This window comes from Muscardinus avellanarius (assembly GCF_963383645.1).
Source record: "Muscardinus avellanarius genome assembly, chromosome: 5".
NCBI lineage: Eukaryota > Metazoa > Chordata > Mammalia > Rodentia > Gliridae > Muscardinus > Muscardinus avellanarius.
In genome coordinates, this window is record NC_137790.1 from 103,123,471 (window position 1) to 103,146,590 (window position 23,120).

The following is a 23,120-nucleotide window of genomic DNA, read 5'->3' on the forward strand; positions in this document are numbered from 1 at the left end:
AGAGCCTCCTGAGAGTACCCAGAGGTTTACAAAACTCCAGTTGTTCCTGCTGGTAGCATCCCAGTGAAACGGGGGTTTCTTCTGAGCCCCCCCCCCAAGATGAAAAGGGGTTTCCTGAGAAGAAACCTGGAGTTTCATCAAAGATGAAACAGTTTCTGGAGAAGAAACTCGGTGTTTCCTTACAGGGTTCTTGTCTATGGTGAGTGAAGAATAACACCCGCAGACCTCAGGAAGGGGAGTAAAAGGTTTATTGGAAGCAGCAGGGAATGAGGAAAGATGGCTGAACACCCCAAAGGGGCTGTCGGGACTCTTGGGGTCTACCAGCTGCCTTAAGGACAATACTTGAGAGTAGCCCAAGCCAAATTGCCTTCAGTTGCAGGCTGCTTTCTTCCAGAGTCCATGCGATCTGCCAGAAGGGAATAGGGAAAAGTGGCCGAACACACCCAAAGGGGCTGTCAGAACTCTGGAGTCCAGTAGTTATCTTTAAGTCACTACCCGAGTGTCGCCCGAGCCAAGTGTCATCAGTTGCAAACTACTTTCTCCAGAGTCCACACGATCTGCCAGTAAAGAGGTGCAGATCACCCCTAGGGGCCCTGGTCAGCCTTGATGTCCAGCAGAGGCCTTGAGGTCACTACCCAAGAGTAGCCTGAGCCACGTGCCCTCAATTGCACTCTGCCTTCTCTCAGGGCTAACACAACCTGCAAGAGAGAGAACAGCTCCCCAAAAGGGGAGGGGGTCCCGAGAGGGAAAAACCCCGTCTGCTGATCACCTAGAGCCATTGCCCGACCGTTTGCGAGTCCTCTTTGGTTAGGGTGACTTTGGGAATTCTGGGAAGCAGCTCTCAGAATTTTCATAGAGTCCTTTGAAGAATCTCCTGTCAGACTTGCTGGGTGAGGGCTCCAGGGTTTTTTGATTAGTAAACAGATGGCTTTGTGAAGCTGTGGTCCTTCTTATCTCTGAGCCTTTGGAATTTCAGGTATTTGTCGCCCCTCAGGAAACTCAAGAAACTCAGGAAATTAACTTTGTCTACCTAGGCCTTTTCCCTATCTGCCTATTTCCTTTCTATCTCCTCACCAGGAGATCCCAGGGAACAGCATCTGGGACACTAACTGGGAAAGGAAACTCAAAGAAGCTTGCAAAGCCCTAGACCGTGCTCTAACCGGCTCCCCACCTGGGAAGCCCTCCCCTGGGAGTGTGTGTGTCTTTCTCCTTTGCAGGTCATGTTGGATTTGAGAGAAAGCAGTCAGCCCTGGCAACTCCCAGCTAGTGACCTGAAGACACTGCTGGACATCGAGGTGAACCAAGGTCCTGGGGTGGCCTGCACCTCTCTTCCACAGATTGCGTGGACTTTGGGAGAAAGCTTGCACATGCGTGGCTGGGCTGCTCCCAAGCAGTGCGCAGAGGCAGCTGCCTACAGCAGGGTCCCCACCGCCCTCAGGGCTGCTCTGCCTCCTCTTCCCTTCCTGTTCTCTTTACAATAAACCCCCTCGCCTTTCTGTGGTCTGCGAGTGTCATGCTTAATCTTCTTAGACAAGAACCTGGTAAGAAAAATATCCATTTCAGTAAATTTAGGGATTTCCCAGAAACTTAGGGATGACAGGCCTTGGGAGAGGGACTGGCTTGGAGGTGACAGTCCTGGAAAAATATGCAGAACTTTTATGTCAAAATTATGTTTCTTGTCCTTCCTTTATGTCTTCTTTCTACTTGGGGTTTTGTTGTGTTGTTTTCCATTCTACTGCAGGCAGACCTATGGGAAAAGAAAAGAAAAATTAAGTGCAAGACAGGTTCCTTGAAAACAATGGGACAAGCGGGCGTGGTGGGCACACCTGTGATCCCAGTGCTTGGGAGGCTGATTGTGAAGATCCCATTGGGACCTAGAAGATAATCAAATCACCTTAAACCAGCTTGTGCTCTCCAGACTGATGTCATCTTCACAAATCCCACCCCCTTCACCAAGTTTCCTTTAAAAGATTCATAAAGCCCCAAAGCTCTCAGGAGGTGGCCCACATTCTCCCTTGAATGTGTATTTCTTGCTTTTCTAAACAAATCTCTATGTCTCTGTCTCATCATGAAATTCCCCCCTCCTTTTTTTGGTACTGGGGGTGATCCTCCAAGTGACACCTTTAAAGCCCGTTGTTTTTTTGTTTGTTTGTTTGTTTGTTTGTTTTAATTTGAAACAGGGTCTCACCAAGCTGCTGAGGCTAGCTGTGAACCTGTGATCCTCTTATCTCAGCCTCCCAACACCTGACCTGAAATCTTTTCCCAGAACCCCACTGGTCTGAGTTGAGTGTCCCTCTCTCCCTGCTTGGAATCATCCCTTCTGTGGGGACTCTTCACAGTATCCTTTCTGTTCCTTCCTTTTCATTCTCTGTCTAGACCTGCCAGCCATCTGGGCCCCAGGGCTAAAGGCCCCAGGGCTAAGACTTTGCCCCTCCCCCGCAATTGCCATTCATCTGGGGACTCTGAACCTCAGAGGCCCCGCAGCTGTGCGGAATGCTTTCCATTTCTTGTCCGTTCCCTGGGACTGAGTAGCGTTTATCTAAACCAGTCTGGCATGTTTCTTTACCTTTCTGGAAGACTGTTTTCTGGAATTCCACATCTATCACTGACAATAACATTTCCCTAGTGTTAAGCATGATTTGATTTTTCGGTTGATGAGCAGTCGTGGCTCCATTATCTTGTCTGCTCTATTTCTGTGTCTAGACAGGTGATAGCCCTTGCTGGGGACAGGCTTTGTGCCTGTTATGAATGACTCATTTACCCTCCCAAGGGTTCGTTGGTAAGGCAGCAGCATCACTTCCCAGAGGCTGGAGCGTGGAAACAGGATCTGGAGAAGGCCCTCTAGAGCAGGCCTGGCCCAGGCGGCCTGAGCTCCTGTGGCTGTTGGCTACAGCCGGCCTGCAACAGCCTCCCTGCCTGTGACGTCAGCCAGGCGACTGAGCTGCTGTGAGGGTCGAGTCCCACCTTGGACAGCTGCCAAAGGATGTCTTTCCTGCTGCAGCCAGCATCTCCAGATGGGGGTGGCCTCTGGCTGTGGTCAAGTCCACTGTCTCTTCCCAGTCTCAACTCTGAGGTGTAGTGGACTGGCACATCTACAGGACCCAGAAAGTCCTGCATGTGGGGAAAGGAGCTGGTTTGACTCAATCACAACACACCCTTTTGGTTCTGGGGTCTGCGTGTGTGTGTGTGTGTGTGTGTGTGTGTGTGTGTGTGTGTGTGTAAGAAAGAGAGAAGAGAAAGGAGAAGGGAAGGGAAGGGAAAAGAGAAGAGAAGAGAGGAGAGGAGAAGAGAAGGGAAGAGAAGAGAAAAAAGAGAAGAGAATAGAAGGGAAGAGAGAAGAAAAGAGAAGGGAGGAGAGGAGGAGAGACTGGGTATTGAAACCAGGGGGCTCTACTACTGAGTGACATCACCGAGCTCCCCCATTTGTGACGCTGGAGCATTCTTCTCCAAGCTACACCTCCAGTCCGATTTTTTGAAATAGGGTCTCACTAAGTCCCAGAGGGCCTCACTTCAGTCTTCTAAGTACTGGGATTACAAGCCTGCCTATCACCCAGCCCTTTTTATTTTTTTATTTTGAAACAGGGTCTTGATAAGTTCCTGAGGCTGACCTTAAACAACCTGCAATCCTTCGGTCTCAGCCTCCCAAGTCCTGGGATTGCAGGCATGGGCCATCACACAGGGTTTGACTGTTTCTTAAGGTGTTTAGTCCTTAACTGCTGACTTTGTTCTGGGAATTTCTCTTCCCGTTGACTTTTATTTCCTTATTTACAAATGAAACTAAACTGAACTCCACCCACTCTGGGTTGTCCCTCTCCTGTCTGCTGCAGCCTGGCTGGTGGTGAACACGAACACCGGACACCAGAGGCTCACAGCACCCACAAACCATGGCCTCCATGCAGACCCTGGGGGGCCCCAGCCCCGGGCAGAGCTGCGTGCTGATTCTGATCTTCACGGTGCTCCTGCAGTCCCTCTGTGTGGCTGTGACTTACATGTACTTCACCAATGAGCTGAAGCAGGTCAGTACACTGCAGCCCAGCAGCCGCTGCTCACATCCTCTGCCTCTCAGCCTGCTCCTCTCGAAAACTTTGCTGTGCAAGAAAATGCTGCCTTTAACTCCTAATGCACATAGTTACTGGGGACTTTATGGAAGTGCAAGTCCTAAAGATGGTGCAAACCGAGTGCTAGTCACTGCTGGAGTACTGCTCCACCAGCTACTAGCAGATACAGGCAGCAAAACTCATAAGGGGGTTTTGTTTTGTTTTTCTTTTTCTTTGCAATACTAACAATTGCTACCATTCTTGAGTGCTTTGTGCTAACTGCTGTGCAGTTCTTGACTCTTGAATTCTCGCAGAAGATGTGTCTGTGTCGGGGCAGGGGCCTCACGTACTGGCTACTCTTCTGCAGTCTAGCATTTGTCTCCCAGGCAGGCTGGGTTCACTAAGTACTTGTTGAATGAGCCAGCAGCCTTTGCAAAAGTGGTAGGTTCCACAAAGACACAGGCAGAGACTAAACCACTCCTCGCTGTCACTGCATGCTCCAGGTGTGGCTAACCCCCGTGGAGTGTAGACAGACAGGACACAACATTCAGCACTGGTTTCTGCACAGACATACCTGTTCTTTATGTACTGTTTGCTAATCCTCAGACTTGGGGCCAGCCTCTCTCTCCCACTCCTTTATTTTAAATATTCTAAATTAATAGGCAGAAAGTTTTCCTATAGACAAGTTAGACTTTCAAAATGTAGAGGGCAGGATAATATGCATCTGAACTAAAATCAGAAAAAGGCTTGGAATGTCGGTTTTCCTGTTCTTCCAAGACAGCGCAGGCTGAAGGCACCCAACCTTTGAAATACATTTTAGTTTCAAAACTCTGGTTCTTGTGCTGACAATAATAACTGAACACAAAGGACTGGCCTTCTGCCTACTTCCTGGACACAGGCTTGTCACAGGTAAAGTCTGTAGTAAAGACATTAATAATAAGTTGGGCTACTGACTGTTCATAAAAAAATAATTGGAAACTGCCACTTTATGCCTAGGATAGTATAGGTACAGAGAAAAAGATTTAGTGTTATTTTATTTCTAAACTATATGAATACAAAACTTAGGAAAATAAACCAACTCAGCTTTAAATTTCTTAAAGAATTGGAATCTAGAAGGAACTTTTGGATACCCCACTGTCCCTCCATTCTCATTTTTTAGATGAAGAGACCAGAGATCCTCAAAGGAATGTGCTACCCAAACTTAGACACAGCTTCAGAGGCTGAGCAGGGGCTAGCCCGTGGGCCTGGGAGTGCCCCAGTAATGGTCTTCCCTTCACAGCAGGGTAGCCTTAGAGCAACATATCAGCACTTTGTGGTACCCACTGCATCCCACAGCATCAATCTGCTGGCTAGCTAGGAAATGCAAGGCAAAGGGTCTCAGAAAAATGTAAATTGCACAAAGCCATAATTACCTGCTAGGAAAATGCAGCTTATATATCCTTGTAGAGTATAAATGTGGTTACCTTAATTGGTGGGAATTTTTTTCATTGAGAATGAATGAAGTAGAATCATCTTATTTTCAAATGATTATGAAAATTATAGCTGCCATTGGATGACCTGTAACGGAAGCTTTACTGTAGAGCACGTTTCAAAGAGTTTGTATATTGCTAAGAAAAAAATCAACGTAAGTATAAGCATACCTTTAGTTCTAAGTCTATGTAAGACACAGGGATATCACAATGTGTACTGATTTGCTGAGTTTGCTAACTGTGCTAAATTTGTACCATAAACAGAGTAAGGCTATCTCTCCATACACACGTGGCCTGATTGTAAGATTGAACTGGTTTTCCACTGAGCTGACTCATGCAGCAATCTGTAAATATAATGAAGTGTTAAAAAAATTCTTCTATTAGCCAGGTGTGGTGGCACATGCTTGTAATCCCAGCATTTGGGAGGCTGAGACAGGAGGATCGCGGTTCACGGACAGCCTCAGCTACTTAGGCCCTTCGCAACTCAGTGAGACCCTGTTTCAAAATAAAGAATAAAAAATAGGGCGGGGTGTAGCTCGGAGGTCGAATGCCCCTGGGTTCCATCCCTAGTACCACACACACACACACACACACACACACACACACACACATTCTTCTATTAAAAAAGCAGAAATTTCAAATAAAGCTTAATATCTCCTCGCTTATGTACATTTTTCTTGAATGCATATTTACATACATATATGTATCCGAATAATTCATTGAAATGCTATAAAGAGAGGAGAATTAGCAGATATTAAATGATTTCATTCCAGACCCTGTGGTATATATTGCCCTGTTCATACTCACCAATCTCATAATGGCAGTATAATTGTACCATTTTACATGTGAATAAACTAAGGCTTAGGAGAGTTAAGGGATTTTTTCCAAGATTACAAAGCTAGTAACTAAGATAAAGATGAACCCAGCTATCTAGTAATTACTCAATAAATTGTAGCCATTGTAATTGCTACTGAAAAGTCTTTTGAAGATGTCACCCTCTTTATCTAAGTTTTGCAAGGAAAAAAAGTAAATCTGAGCCTTCTTGGGTATCTGTGTAGAGCTTGAAAAAGCATATTCAAGTAGTACTTTCCTAAACCAGATCACCAGCTCCAGCTTAGCTGGTGAGAATTTGTATGAGATTCAGCGAGCGAGGATTGTAGGACAGAGTGCAAGCCAAGGAAGTTCAGTACCACTGGATATACCTGCACCATAAATTTGCACAAACATGAAATATGGATTGAAGATGGATTGAAGCTCTAAAATCTGTGTCTTTTTTTAAAATTTCTGTGTCTTTATGAGGAAATTTTATGACAAAGATCTGGCCTATTAATGGCACATCATAGGTGGGGGAAAAAAGGAGAAAGGGATTCTTCTCCATAAATCCCCAGAGATTTCCTTTATGCTCTTTGTGGTTGGCAGAAACTTATTGTCAGAAATCAATGCTGAAGAGCAGGAAGGACCAGTGCTAGCATCTCAAAATATATGTGCTAGCAAAGGAACCTACCCTGCAGGCCGCAAGCCCCACAAGACCTGGCTGGCCCTGTCCTAGCCAGCTGCCATTTTGTGAGGGTACCCAGAGCAGCCATCATGGAAATGCACTTCTCAGAACCAAGGGATTCTAGTGCTGACAAACAGGCACCCACTGAAAGCTGCCTCTCCCTCCAGAAGCATACAAAAATGAATCCTGCACTCACATATCACCTGCCCCTAAAACCCCCAGGGTTAGCTACAGAATAGCCCCTACCTTCAATGTGCTGTGATTAGCTCATGCCCAGAGGTAGAAAGGAAGGTGAGAGACACTTCACACTAACCAGCATTAAACATTCTTGGAATAACCATAGCACACAAGCTGACACCCTTCAGTCACCACCCAAGCCAAGATCTGTAGAAGAAACTACCAGATGTCATAATGCAAGAAACGTGCAGTGATGGAGATGGGGCTTGGCATGGGCATGGGTGGTGGCTGAAGTTTTCTTCTGTATTTCTTTTGCTCATAATTCAATATATATGCACTAAAAATGTCTAGAAAGATAAAACATTGACAATTGTGACCACTAAATGGTAGGATAAGGGGTGCCTTTTAAATTTTTCTAAACGTTCTAAGTTTTCTACAGTGAATGTTATAAAATATTTCTGCTAACATGTATGGTGTGCTTTAAGTGTGTATGATTTAAAGAACATTAGAGAACATGGCATTCATATACAGTCTTAAGAGTTTACAACCATGAACAAAATTGTATCCACACAGTCTGATCTCAACCCTGTAAACAAGAGAGATCATCCAAAGATCGACTAGGAGGCAGGACTGTGGGTGCTGAAGTGATTGTTTTACTCTTTTAGTTTGGGTAATGGGGTTCTTCAGTTTCTGTTTTTACTTTTAGAAAAGAGTTCTTTACTTTTTCATTCGTTTTCCAGGTTGTCCTTGTATCTTGGATATATCCAGGCTTCATTAACTTTTGAGTAATAATGAAGTTACCTTAGCATGCCAGCCTCTCATCCGTGTAACGCAGGACCTTAATCAACTCCCCTAGAGCCTTCTAAAATGTTTCTGGAAATTCCCCAGGGGGTGTCGTGGGTCCTTGCCAGCTGTTGGTAATGGCTTGGGCTGGCCCCTGCTGCCAGAGCTGGCTTCCACCCTTCTCAAAGGCCGCCTCTGGTCAAAAGTTACTGGTAACCACAGTTACTGCCTGACCCCAGCAGTAGCCAGCTCTGCCTGTCCCTCTGCAGGCTGGGCCCTGGCCTCCGTTTCCTGCTGAGATAGCCTCAGATGCAGGCAATTAGGAAGCAAATCACTCCTTCTCTTCTGTGTCATGCACACCTTTGCACCTTAGTAAGTTATAGAGCTTGTTGTGATTTGATTTTATCAAACCAAAGCCAGACAGTTCTTGATCATACTGACTGGGCTGGGAATGCGTCCTGGAAATTTTTCTGGTTTTGGAACTGCCTTGTTCCTTGTCGCTCTTCCTTTCATCCTTCATACTTTTTGAATCCTCTCATACTTTTGAATAATGTGACAGAATTCCCCTCTTAGAAGGCTCTACTAAGTGAATGGGAGCAACAACAAGAAGCCTTTTTCAAAGGAAGAAAGAAAAATAAACACCTATTTAAAAGTAAATGAGTGTCACATGCCAGGATACATGGAAGGAATTCCTAAGCTCAGATTTGTGCTTTTTTTTTTTTTTTTTTGGTGGTACTGGGGTTCCTGGAAGCCCTTCTACCTCCGGGATACACTCCCACGGGCTACACTCCCAGACCTATTTTTTAACTTTTTTATGTGAAAACAGAGTCTCTTAAGCCAGCGTGGCTGGCTCTAAACCAGTGCGATCCTCCTGTCTCCGCCTCCCAAGCGCGGGGATTACAAGCGTGCGCCACCACACCCGGCAGATTTGTGCTTTTGTACTTGAGGGACCTTGATCAAAAGTCCAAGAGGTATATGAGGTATATGACTGCGTGCAGGACGTGTGACTCTGGCTGGGGACTCTCAGAAACAGAAGTGTTTTTATTTATAAGATTGTTTGTCTATAGGAAATAAAGAATTATCAGTAAAAATCAATCCCTCCTTCAAGTTTTGCAATACTCTAAATTTGAAACAGATGACTATTGGGCATAGTGGTGCACACTTGTAATCCCAGTACTTAGGAGGCTGAGCTAGGAGGATTCGAGGTTCAAGGCTAGCCTCAGCAATTTAGCAAAGACCCTCAGCAACTTAGAACCTGTTTCGAAATAAAAAATAAACTAGTGACAGGGGTAAAACTAGGAGGTAAAATGCCCTTGGGTTCAATCCTCAGTACAAAAAAAAAAGGATGAAAATGATTACTTCCCATTTATTTCCCCAGATAAAAGAAACTCAACAGATTAAAAAAAATCAGGGAAGTTATCTCTCTTACATCTCAATAGTTAAGAAAACAAAACCAAAAGGAAAGCTTCTGGCATCTAGGGACTTTGTTTATCTTAATCTGATATCAGACTGAAATGTTCTGGATGGCTTTAGGGTGTGTGGGTGTGTGTATGCACGCGCACTCATGCACATACACACGGATTGGTTGACAAGGGTAAAGACTTTGCTGACAATGACCTGGTTGTTAAAATATTTACTCCTAATCAGAAGGAGAAGTGTGCTAGCTTGCGCTACTGCTACCAAAATCCCAGCACAAATGCCTTGGGGGAGAAGAGGTTACTTTCTCCAGGTTTCAGAGACTCCAATCCATGGTTGTTCTGCTCTAAGACAGAAACCTCATGGTGAAAGAATGTGTAGAGGACACCTGCTCACCTACCGGCAGCCAGGAAGCAGACGGAGCGATCACTCACACATGCATACCTGCTAGGAAGGGATCAGGGATAGAGCAGGTTTCCTAAGGTGCCCGGTGGCCTACTTCCTCTGACAAGCCCCCATCCTCCACCTCCAGTTTCTACTATATCCCAGGTATCCATTCAATTTATTAATTCATCAAGTGGGTTAATCCTCTGATCCAATCACTTCCCCAAAGTCCCACCACTGAACATTGCTGCAGTGGGACCAAGCCTTCAACACATGAGCTTTTGGGGGACAGTCCAGATTTAAACCATAACTGGAAGCAAACGTTCAAATGGTGTTTAAAGTCTCTGCAGAAGCTGGGCATGGTGGTGCACACTGAAGGTTGAGACAGAAGAATCACAGCTTTGAGACCATTCTCAGCAACTTAGTGAAACTCTCAGCAACCAAATAAAATTCTGTTTCAAAACAAGAAAAAAAAACATTGGTGCATTGTAATCCCACATCATGATGGAGTTCAGAGTGATGGAAGCACGTGTGCGCACAGAACTCGGTGAACCTCTACACTTCCACTCCACTCCCTCACCCTGTGTGTGTAGAGGATTGTGATTGGCATTGATAAATTTGTGTTTATGCATCATGTCAATGGTTTTGTAATCCATTCATCTATTGATAGACATCTCAGCTGGTTACAGTTTGGTAATTGTGAATTGTGTAGCTATAAACATAGATACGCATGCATTAGTTTGGTAATCTGGCTTCCATTCTTTGGGGTAGATACCCAGAAGTAGTATTGCTGGATCATATGATAGGTTCATTCCCATTTTTCTAAGGCCCCTCCACACTGTTTTTCAAAGTGATTGCACTAATTTTCAATCCTTCCAATAATGTATCAAACTTCTACTTCTCTGCATCCTCACCAGCATTTAGTATTAATTGTGTTTTTAATGATTGCCATTCTAATTTGGGTTAGGTGAAATCTCAGAGTAGTTTTGATTTGCCTCTCTCTGTTAATGATGTTAAACATTTTTTCATATATTTATTGGCCCTTTTATTTCTTCTTTTGTGAAGTATCTATTTAGTTCACTTGTCCATTGTTTTTTATTGAGTTATTTGTCAAAACCAATTTTTTTAAAGGGGGTGTGTAACTTGGAACTAGAATGCCCTGGGGTTCAATCCCCAGAACCCCAAAAAATAAAAATAAAAAAGCTCTGCAGATAAGTTCTTAGCTAGTGTGGACATATAAGGAGGCATCAGAGGCTTCTGGTGGCAACATGGTCCTGACTCTGCCATCCAGAGGGGTAGAAATCACACCTATAACTCATCCACCAGAACTCTGCTTAAGAAACATTATCCATATGTCAAAGCATTTCACCAATTTTTGTTGAGGATGCTGGATTTTCCATTGACATCACTGCCTACTCTGTATCTAGGTGGATTGCCAGCTTTAGGATGGGATCCACACCACGTCAGACTTCACCATGTGCACCTGCTCAAACTCCAACAAGGAACGCACACAGGAGAGGGGAAACAGCTTGAGCGTCACACAGCTGCTTAGTGATGGTGTCCAGGAAGGGCCCTGTGACTCAGGATGCCTGACAAGCCTCCATCCTTTCCTTCCTATTCAACTGCTTACTTTCAGCCAGAGGACAATGAACAGCATGCCTTTCTTTATTAATTTTTATTTTAAAAAATTTTTTGCAGTACTGGGGATGGAACCAGAGGCATTCTACCTTTGAGTGATAACCCTATTTTTTTTTTTTTTACCCTTTATTTTGAAACAGGGTCTCACTAAGTTGCAAAGGGCTTCACTAAGTAGCTGAGGCTGGCTGCGAACCACGATCCTCCTGTCTTAGCCTCCCAAATGCTGGGATTGCACGTGTGTGCCACCATGCCCAGCGCCTTCCTTTATTTAAAGCATGGACTCATCATGGTGCCCAAACTTCTTTTAATTCTGTTTTGTTTTCACTTCCCAAGTGGATAAAGATAACAGCTCACGTGCATCATATAGTGCTATATCTCCTCTCACTCAGCTGCAGAACAAGTACTCCAAAAGCGGCATCGCTTGTCTCTTAAAAGAAGATGACAGTTCCTGGAACCCCACAGAGCAAGATGACATGGACAGTCCCTGCTGGGAGGTCAAGTGGCAGCTCCGGCAGCTTGTTAGAAAGGTAGGTAGCCTCACGGGGTTCCTGAGGGCAGAGGAAAAAAAGCTCTAAGAACTTCAGGTCTAGACTCCGCATTTTGCAAACGAGAAAACTGAGGGCAAGAGTGTCAACGTGGTAACAGGGTAATTCCCCCCACATCACAAACTAGGTGTGGAATGGAGGTCTTGACTGATTTCTGGTGTACAGTCCATTTCTCTGCCCCAGACAGCATCCTCTTCCAGTCTAAACTTTTATTAGTACTTTGTGGAAACTGAGGCACGTAAAGGGTGATGGTTCAAGGTCACACAGTAATAAATGCTATGTGTGATTGTTTTGGTTTCACCCAGAAGACAAAGCCAAATATTCTTTCCACATAGTTGATTAAATACATATTAAATATATATATTTACCCATGCATCTAGAGATGAATAAAGAAGAGAGCAAAAAGAGATGCTTTGAGAAATTGAAGGTGATGAAATCTCAATTGACAGTTAATAAATAACAAGTTACAAAAGTTACCTACTTATGTAAATTGCTTAAAGGCTCTGGCAGAAACATCATGTGATCTAATAGTTAATTTCACTAAATATGATTCACTAATTTTACTTTTAGTAATGTGACTTAGCTAGGCTCAGTGGCACAAGCCTGGAACCCTAGTCTTTGGGAGGCTGAGACCTAGGATTGCAGGTTCAAGGCCAGCCTTATCAATTTAAAGAGATCCTGTCTCAAAATAAAAGAAAAAAAGAAATAGGACTGTAGCTTGGAGGTAGAATGCCCCTAAATTTAATCCCCAGTACAACAACAACAACAACAATAACCAAGTGATGACAGATTGAATCATTGTCTTCTCTGTTTCCTTCTTTGTAAGATGACATTTCAAAACATTTGCCTTCTGCCTTCCTAAAAAGGTCAGATACTCTGTAAACAAAAGCCTCAGCTAGACTATCATTGTTCAAGAACACAGTTGGGGAATTCCAAGGGTGGGAAGGATGTGTTTTAGACTTGGCTGTAAGTCCACTGTTTGCTTTTTCCATAGGAACAGTGCTATGTGTTGGGTAGGTTCTAGTCTATAGCTTTGAGAAGTCTGGAGGTAGAGCCCAAACATCACCCTGGACTTCCTCCTGGGCATTCTAAGAACACATCTGTTCCACAGCTGCCCTAGAAGTCCGGCCGGGCTGGGGCACCCACTATACGCAGCTGTGACTCCACCCTCCAAATGAGGCAACAGCTGGAGTAGGGAAGGAGGGACCAGGAAAAGCCTGGAATGTAGGAGGCTCCTGAGGAAGCAGAGAAATGGAACTCCTGAATCCCTGGGTGGGGGCTGGGCTTCACCCAGCTTGGGGGAGAGGGTAGAAATCTGGTGACCAGGAGCAGGTGGAATGAGGGAGCAGCAGCAGAGGGAGATGAGAGAAGTAGTGGGGTGGATCTGACGGGTACATTTCTGCAGTCGCCCCTTTGTCCAGTCTCACATCCAGTAGAGAGGAGCTGGGAGAGGGCAGGGTGGGCCGGTGAGAGTATAGAAAAGAATTCCCTATTATGGCCCTACCTGTAATCTCAGTACTCATGAGGCTGAGACAGGAGGGTTGGCTAGCCTCAGCAACTTGGAGCGATCCTACTTCAAAAATAAAAAACAAAATGGTTGGGGTTGTAGCTCAGAGGTAGAATGTCCCTGGGTTCAATCCCCAGTACTCAAAGCAAAAACATAACTCTCTATTCTGTTCAGGCGATTGGCTCAATATTTTATTTCTAGAAAACCCCCTACGCCTGGTTTGTACATCATCTCACTGAATCCTCACATGTGCTCTATCAGGAAGAAATCTTTATCTCCTTATTTTAAATAGATGAAGAAATTGAAGTTCAGATCAGTTAAGTGACATCAGCAGCCACAGAGCTAGTGATGGGAAGCCTGGCGCCCGGCCACGCGGCCAGGCCTCTTGTCTCTCCAGCATTCTGCCTCCCACGCTGTAGAAATGGCCTTTCTCTTCTTCATCTGCTTCTTCTTCCTTTTTTCCTTTCTTCCTTTCTGCCCCAGAGTGAGAAAAGGAAAAAGCAAGTGTTATGCCAGTCCGTTATCCGCCAATGACCACCAGGAGCCGAAAGTTCTGAAGCAAGAAGCAAGAGGGGTTTTATTCAGGCTGGAGCTTGGTCTCTCCACATGCACAAATGCAGTGGTCACGGAGAAGAGTGCTGTGCCCCCCAAGAACAAAGCCTTTATCCTTTAGAAAGGTCGCCCAACCCATCTTTGCATTGTTTGGTTATTTTAAAAACAAAAGTCTGCTGTGCCGGGCACTGGCTTACCTTTCCACATTGGGAAGCTTATCTCAGGAATGTTCAGGATGGGTGGGGGTCTCTAACTCCAGGCAGAGTGACCTTGCCTGGGATACCTGTGAATTCCAGACCTGGAGGGGAAGATCAGATTAGCGCAGTTAGCAGCTTCTTTCCAGGAAATAGGGCAAAGGTTACAAGAGAACAGAAACTTAATTTTGGACAGAAACTTAGGCCTACTCTTCTTAAAGCTTTAACTGGATGGAGCCTGTCATGGCGTCTCTTTGGTCCTTCACAAGAAAGACAAAGAGACATGCAGATAGAAAGGAGGGAGCACAGGCTCTCTTCCCCTTTTTCCCCTTCCCCCACAGCAGACCCAGTGGCTCTGGGGCCAGGCAGGAGGCAGGAGAAGCAGGTCTTCTGCCGTGGGGTGGGAGTAGGGAGAAGGCAAGTTCCAGCAACTGCAAAATTAACGACAGTGGTGGGGAAAGGGAGGCTGCACCAGCCCAAGCCCTCCGGACTGACAGAGCTGAATAAAAGGGACACGGAAACCACGAAAGAGCCAGAAGTGGTGCAAGCCTGTAATCCCAGTAGTTGAGAGGCCGAGACAAGAGGCTTGCAAATCTGAGGCCAGTCTCAGCAAGTTAGCAAGGCGCTGTCTCAGAATAAAATAGGGCTGGGGTCTGTCTTGGAGGCAGAATGGCCCTGAGCTCACTCCCCAGTACCAAAATAAAGAAAATAAGAAAGAGCCAAATGAGGTTCTGTTTGTTTAACAGAAAGGCTCAAACGCCGTGCTCTTGCTGGCTTTCTCCATTGGTTTACTCAGAGAAGGGGGTTAAGAAGATGTTTAGCAAAGACATGGGCACTTGGTATGATCTTTATGTTGAACACGCCTCCACCGCACTCTCAGAAATAAATGACAGAGTGACATGATATTTCCAGAGCCATACCTCGATGGGTGTGAACGTTTGGGGGCCTCATGAGAGAGAAGTGTTCCTTACATCTTAAGGAGTGGATCTCGTTGTGCACGCAGGAAGTCAGGCGTGTGGAGGCCTGAAGACGCCAGACTGACCTGCTTTAGCAGATGGTCCCTTCCTCCTGCACTGTTCCAAGCGTGATATTTCTAAGGCTTCATGCAGAAACAGAACCTTCCAGGCAAGGACCATCGCTGGTCTTGTGTAGGGCCAGCTCCCTTAGCATTGCTCTAGCCTTGCCCCTCCCCATGCAAATTCTATGCTTCAGCCACTTAAGGCCTCCTACCTTGACATCTCAGGTAGAAATGTTATCAGACATCAGCAAGAACAGCTAGAGACATTCTATGGTCAGTTTAAGTTTTTAGGGAGATTAACAAGCTTTATTCAATACTATTTACAGATGATTTTGAGAACCTCTGAGGAGTCGATTTCTACAGTTCAAGGTAGTAAGTTTTTTGTTGTTATTTTAATTTACTACTATCAACTGCACGAAAAAGGGAATAACTCTGTTTTCCTTTTCTCTGCTCCCTTCCACACTCCGCCTCTGGCCAGCTCCGTGTCTCCTCTTTGCATCAATATCTGGAAAACTCAGAACCAAGTCTGTGGCCTACCACAGTCAGAACTTTATTCATTCTTAATCTAATTTTTTCCATATGGATTTTCCTTTTACCTCATTTCTTCATTTACCCTTTTTAAACTTTTTAATGCATTTTAAATAAGTCACGTTAACTCTTTTCTGAAACACGGTAGGAAGGAAAATGAATGAGATTTCCCCCAAAGTAGCCATCTTCTCTGCTTCTCACCACAGCCAGGCTCTACCCCCCCTTCCCCCGGGGCTTTCTATCTACCCACCACATCAGCCTGTGGTCTCCCGTGCCCAGCTTCCTGCCTGTGTCTGCCTCCTCCTGGCCCACATCCCCCGCAGCGTGCCCCCCGTGGGCTGGCTTCTTTTGCTCTCCACCTGACTTCTTCCATTCCTGGCTCCCCCTGCTCCACAGCTCACCTAATGCATTCTTCACAGAAGCCTTTCCTGGCCCCTCGTCTTTAACTCCCTTTAGTTTTGCATATTTCTAAACTGTATGCTGCCTGCTCCCCACAAATTAAAGTTCTTCAAAGATAAATACAGTCTCGTCTTCTATACCCCACACACTCAATCTGATGGTCCTGACTTCTGCCCCAGTCCTACTTTCAGCGTGTGTGTGTGTGTGTGTGTGTGTGTGTGTGTGTGTGTGTGTTTAAGCTAAATTCATGCAGCATACAGTTAGCCCCTTAAAAGCGCACAATTCAGTGAAGTTCGTTATTCATGATGTGCCAGCACCACCTCTCTCCATCCAGAAGGTTCTTAATCATACTTTTGGAATGAAGAAATGAATGTGTAAATTAAATGACTGAATTAAATTTGTTCCTTCTTTGCATTTGGCTCACCCTGTCCCCGTTTGCCCTTACTAATGGCCATCAGGCCTGAATATACATGCCAGCTGCTGGAGATAAATTTTTCTTGAACCTCCTCATCACTTGAAAACCTCTGTTTTTTGTTTAGTAAATACGAAGAACAAGACCTGGTCCTAGGATCTAGGCATTCATTCTGACCATCTTTCCAAAGACAAAAGTAGTAATTAGAATGTAGACACGTCACTTGTTCTGATAGAGCACACGAGACCCACATCTACAGTAGACACATGTTCAATTTTCAGCACTAAAAGAATAATGCTCATTTTTATTCAGCCCAGTAAGGTGTGGAAATCATGTACCCCTCTGTATATGTACTCATGACACCCAAATACACATATTCACAGCTTTCTTTTCTAGGAGGCATTTGCTATAACCAGTAGGAAATTTCCTCTCTTTAATACTTGCTTTCAAACCTGGGCTTTCCAGTGACATTGCCAAGACCTCAAATGCAAATTTGATTCAGCTTTTGAATATTTAAAAACAAAGTGTTAAGGGTTAGGAGCAGGCAAAGCATTATGAATTATTTAACAGTCAAGGTTAAAGGTAAATGGACACATCGGCCTTGAAAGCTAAGCTTTCTGAGACTAATGTGTACTTGAGTATACATGTTCATACCACAATCAAACTTCAGAGTCGTATAAATGCACTCATCCTGAGTCATTTACAACTAACTCCAGATAGATGAAAACGACTTCTTATTTTTCATTCATTCTTCATCTATGACATTCATCACCTCCTTTAGTTTTTCTCTGATAGCAGCCTAGACTAAGGACCACTGTCCTTGTCCTGATCAGTTATAGCTGCCTGGTAACTTTCCCGTTAGGCTCCAGCCCCACCTTCTGTCCTTTAAACTTTATTGTGATGGGGGGGGGCAAATCAGAGTCCATACCTCTTCCTTTCCCTGGACACCTTTCAGTCTCCCCACATCCTATAAAGTCCAAATCATTTAGCCTAACATTAGGTTTTCTACACTTTGACTCCTCATTCAAGTGAACTCAAGCTTGTCCCCGATCCGTGTTCTAGAGGTGCTGTGTGCATCCTGCCCGGGGGTCTATTCTCACTCTTCTCTCATCCCCGCTGGTGCCAGTCTGCCCATCCTCACCCTGTGCAGACGTCTATCCTTGCACTTCTAGGAGTTTCTTGCATTTGATGTTTACAGTCCTTCCCTTTATCCTGGATGAGTGCAGACACAGCTGGGATAGGCACTTCAGTTATCAGCTTAAATGAGTGAAAAGACCTTATCTACATCTCCACCAACTCTCCCCTGACCTCAGCTCTCCAATAAACAGAGACCTTTCCTTCCTCTGCCCATCTGTCACCATTTATTTTTCTCATAGATAAATTTTCAGTTTCTAATTAACATTTTTCCTGAAATACTATAAGTTCCTTAAGGTCTCACTGGAATCAATGATTTATCTTTGTGGCCCTAGAATAGCATAATGTCTTGTCCCGGCCAATATTTATGTGAAAAAATAATTTATATAAACAACTGATGTGAGCACACTTGGGAAGTTTGAGGGGTTTTTTTTGTTGTTGTTGTTGTTGCTGTTGTGTTTCTTTTGTTTGTTTTGTTTTGTTTTGTTTTGTTGTTTTTAGGTGGGTGGTATTGGTGATTAAATCCAGGGCCATTCTACCTCTGAGATATACCCGCAGCTCTATTTTTTACTCCTTATTTTGAAACACGGTCTCAGTAAATTGTGGAGGGCCTCACTAAATAGCTGAGGCTGGCTGTGAACCTGTGTTCCTCCTGTCTCAGCCTCTCAAGTACAGAACTTACACACATGCACAACCATGCCCAGCTGAGATTACTTATTTTATTTTTATTTTTATTTTTTTTATTTATTTATTATTATTATTTTGTGTGTGTGTGTGTGTGTGTGTGTGTGTGTGTGTGTGTGTGTGTATGGTACTGGGGGTGGAACCCAGGGGCATTGTACCTCTGAGTTACACCCCAGCCCTATTTTTTTGTCTTTTTTTTTTTTTTTTTTTTTTTGGTGATACTGTGGGTGGAACCCAGAGGCTTTCTACCTCCAGGCTATACTCCCAGACCTATTTTTTTATATTTTATTTGGAAACAGGGTCTCACTACGTTGCTGAGAGCCTCACTAAGTAGCTGAGGCTGGCTTTGATCCTCCTGTCTCAGCCTCCCAAGCGCAGGGATTACAAGCGTGCGCCACCACGCCCGGCTGTCTTTTAATTTTTGACACAGGGTCTCACTGAGTTTGCAAAGGGCCTTGCTAAGTAGCTGAGGCTATCTGCGAACCACGATGCTCCTGTCTCAGCCTCCCTAATGCTGTGATTACAAGCCTGCACCACCATGCCTGGCTTGAGATTTTTTTTTAAAGAGTACTTTATTTGGTTTGTATATTGGCTTAAGTATATGTTTTTAGGCCACACTAAACTACTTTGAATCGTGGCTAAGAAATCTTATTCATTTACTATGATCTACTGAATTAGCAACTTACTTACTCAGGTACTGAATACTGGCTAACATGCCGATTCCTACTCATTTTGTGGGAGTGGGAAGGGCTGGGGTGGCTGCTCGAGACATTTGCAGAATCTATAAACATCTGTTATCATGCCGCTCCTCTGAAGCCAGTAATACCTAGCAAAGAGGAAGAATAACTGAGATGACAAAAATTGGTAATACTCCAATTTGGTGATGTGTAATCACAAGGGAAATTTGCCAATACCTGGCTATTGTAGTATATGCATACTTTAAATAACTCAGCTGTATTATTGTAAGTCCACAGTTTATTTGTTTTTATTGTTTGTTTTAAAAGGAGCCAGAATCTCCACTTCATTATATTCTATTTGGACCCTCTCTATGCTCATAAATTACAATACATATTACCATTTATTCTTTCCATCTAAAGTACTTGTCAAATTAGCCATAATCAAAGTAGATTAATCATCATATTAAAATATGGGCTGTTTTGATGAAACTCATTAAACCAACTTTGGGAGTCCATTGTGCTCATCATGCCTGATTGGCAACAGCTGTGAACAGCAACTCACTTGAGAACTGGTTTAACATGCTGACGATTCTTTAGTGTGTGTGTGTGTGTGTGTGTGTGTGTGTGTGTGTGTGTGTATGTGTGTGTACATATATATATATATATATATATATATATATATATACTTTTTTTTTTAAGAAAAGCAACAAAGTGGTCCTTCCCTAGAAGGAGTGAGAAGAGTTGCAGCTCACCTAGTAGGGACAAGTCAGAGGAGCACCACATCCTCAGCTCCAGGTAAGAGAAACAAGACACAGGCTTGGGCTGGAGTGTGATGAGGTGGCAGAGCTCCTGCCCAGGACGCAGGGCCTGAGCTCAATCCCAACACTACACACAAATCTTCCTTATAGGAAGTCAAACTTCTAACTGACCATATTTATATGGATCTCTGCAAAGTGTTCAGTAATAATCAAGTTTTAGTTTGATTGTTTCAGAAGCAAAATTACAAAGGGCGTAATTACTGCCCCAACAAAACTGGCCTCCAGAAAAGTGCAAAGCTACTGTTTTTACTTTTGCTTTTTTTCTTATGCAAAGTGATCTCTCTCTCCCTCTCTCTCTCTCTCTCTCTCTCTCTCTCTCTCTCTCTCTCTCTCTCTCTCCCCTCTCTCTCCCTCTCTTTCTTTCTCTCCCTCTCTTCCATTGCTTTACACCCTCCTCCTCCTCCTTCTTCTTTTCTTCCTTCTCCTCCTCCTCTTTCTTCTCCTCCTCTTTTTCCTCCTCCTCCTTCCCCTCCTCCTCCTTTTCCTTCTCTTCTTCCTTTTTCTCCTCCTCCTCCTCCTCCTCCTTTTCTCTTCCTCCTTTTCCTTCTCTTTCTCCTCTTCAGTCTCCTCCTCCTCCTCCTCCTCCTCCTCCTCCTCCTCCTCCTCCTTCCTTTTTCATGGCACTAGGGATTGAACTCAGGGGCGTTCTACCTCTGAGCTACATCCCTAGCCCTTTTTGTTTTTCATTTTGAATAGGTTCTCACTAAGTTGCTGAGGGCTTTGCTAGTTGCTAAGGCTGGCCTCAAATGTGGGGCTCTCTTGTCTCAGCCTCCCAAGTACTAGAACCACAGGCGTGTGCCACTGTGACCAGTGCACTTTCCTTCTTTGAATCAAATCTTCTCTTCAAAGGTTCTAAGCCATTTACTTTTCTTTTTTTTTTTTTTTTTTTGGTGGTACTGGGGTTCCTGGAAGCCCTTCTACCTCCGGGCTACACTCCCAGACCTATTTTTACATTTTCATTTGGAAACAGGGTCTCCTAAGCCAGCGCGCGCGGCTGGCTTCGAACCTGCGCGATCCTCCTGTCTCTGCCTCCCAAGCGCGGGGATTACAAGTGTGCGCCACCACGCCCGGCAGCCATTTACTTTTCTATAAATCACTAGGCACTCCTAGTGGCAATTATAAGTTGAACCATAGGAAATTGCTAACATTTGAGCACATTTTACTTATAAAATGTCACTTTCATAGTTTAACCAAATATGTTAAGTCTAATTATTATCTGTAGACCCTGGTGTCAATAGTGCTATAGTAGGCCATGGATCTGAAGTATAAATACTCAAGTTGGGACTCCAGCTTCTCTCCACCTCGATATATGTTTAGAACAAATTCTTTAAGCAATTTTCAGTTTCTTCATATGCAAAGTAGACACCATCTCTAACTAATACAGGGGTGAGAATTAACAGTAACATATGCAAACCATCTAGCCTGCTGTGAGTACTCAGTGAATACTTGCCTTTATTTTTACAAAGGGTTTCATCCCAAGTTAAAGAAATCTCAGAATCAGGTAAGAAATGGAAAGGTAGTTTTCTGAGATTTCCTTTGTTGTTGGTTTTTTCTAAGCAGTTTTCTTGTTGGTATTTCTGTTCATATTTTAGAAATGATTAACACTTTTGTCTGTGAGATCATTATTATCAATGTTACTATTTGCTATTCACCCCTAAATTTGATCACTGTTTTAAGCTCTTGGAAGCTAAATTTTGTACCAATCCTGAAGACAAAACCAAAGTCTTAAAAATATATTTTGTAGGGCCCCTTTCACTCAACAGCTTTAGGATTTAATGATTCAGGATCCGAGTGTCTTTAAGCCTAGGCTCCTCTAACAAACTTTATGCCTCTTATTTTGGATTAAAAATGCCTCTGCTTGGACAGCACTTTTGACTTTGGAGAGCCTGAGGAAAACCGAGGAGAAACTCCAAAGAAAGAGCAAGAAGCTCTGTGCCCTGAGATTAAGGACACAAATGACCTTTCATTTTGGTTCCCTGTGGATTGCCTATTTTAGTTCACCAACACAGGAAAAGAGGAGAGTTTCAGGCAGAAGCTCTGCCCAGGAGCAAAGATTGCATCTAGGTGGACCACACTTTTGTGTTACCATTCAGAGCAGAGTGTGGCAGGTATGAGTAGGTGGAGGCTGGCGTAGGGGAAGGAAAGGTCAAAGGACACAGGAACACCCGGCAGGTCAGTGATTCAGGAAACTACAGACTTCCATTTAACTAGAATTTATAATCCATGACAGATCGCAGGGGCAAGATTGATAGTAAATTGAAATCCAGTACAGACAAAATATAGGCTGTGAACAGCTGCCAGGTGCCTCCTGGCTTTGTTTCAATCACCCTTCTGGTAATGCTTTCTCTAATCTTTACCCAGGCTCCAATAATGAAAAGGTTTTGGGCCAGAAAATAAAATCCTGGGAGTCATCAAGGAAAGGACATTCATTCCTGAACAACTTGCACTTGAGAAATGGGGAGCTGGTTATCCATCAGACAGGGCTTTATTACATCTACTCCCAAACATATTTTCGGTTTCAAGAAACAGAAGAAACCCCAGGAGCCATTTCCAAGGCAGAGAACAGAAAGAAAAGCAAACAAATGGTACAATATATTTACAAATTTACAAGCTATCCTGACCCTATAATGCTGATGAAGAGTGCTAGAAATAGTTGTTGGTCCAAAGACTCAGAATATGGACTGTATTCCATCTATCAAGGGGGAATGTTCGAGCTGAAGGAAAACGACAGGATATTTGTGTCTGTGACTAACGAGCAGTTGATTGACTTGGACCAAGAAGCCAGCTTTTTTGGGGCCTTTTTAGTTGCCTAAATGATCTGCAAAGAAAGAAAACAATGACTTTAAAATGAACATCCATTCTTCAGGACGCAGACTAGAGAGATGTTATGACAGATCTGAGGGAAATCTTCCTAAGCAGAGCAGCTGCGGCCCCAAACTCCTCAACTCACGCTCTCCAGCGTCTGCAAAATTATTCTGAAGAAATTAAATTATCTTCGTGTTTGTATTTGTCAATTTGCCAGCAGAAACCCAACAAATTCCCAGCTTCCAGTCATACAACAATTTCTATCTTTATCATCTAGAGATGGAAAGATTCTTGGGAAGACTCCAGGAGAAAGAGCAATGATCCATCTCCTAATTAGCGCACCACGGTGGTAGCATCAACATGCTTTAACATTTCCAAATTGGAAAAGAAAGCGACACTACTTTGTGGTCTTGAAGGCAATCCTCTATCAGGAGATGCAGTGTTG

At 44.1% G+C, this 23,120-nt stretch overlaps 1 protein-coding gene across 1 annotated transcript; it reads left to right on the forward strand.

The window, feature by feature from the left end:
• Positions 1 to 3,884: 3,884 nt before the first annotated feature.
• Positions 3,885 to 22,683, forward strand: TNFSF10 (TNF superfamily member 10; the record flags this gene model as incomplete). The annotated part of the gene is made up of 5 exons (XM_080696079.1): positions 3,885 to 4,016; positions 11,792 to 11,929; positions 15,545 to 15,587; positions 19,752 to 19,847; positions 22,232 to 22,683. The coding sequence occupies 5 exons, from the start codon at positions 3,885 to 3,887 to the stop codon at positions 22,681 to 22,683; spliced, it is 861 nt and encodes a 286-aa protein (XP_080552205.1).
• Positions 22,684 to 23,120: the final 437 nt, after the last annotated feature.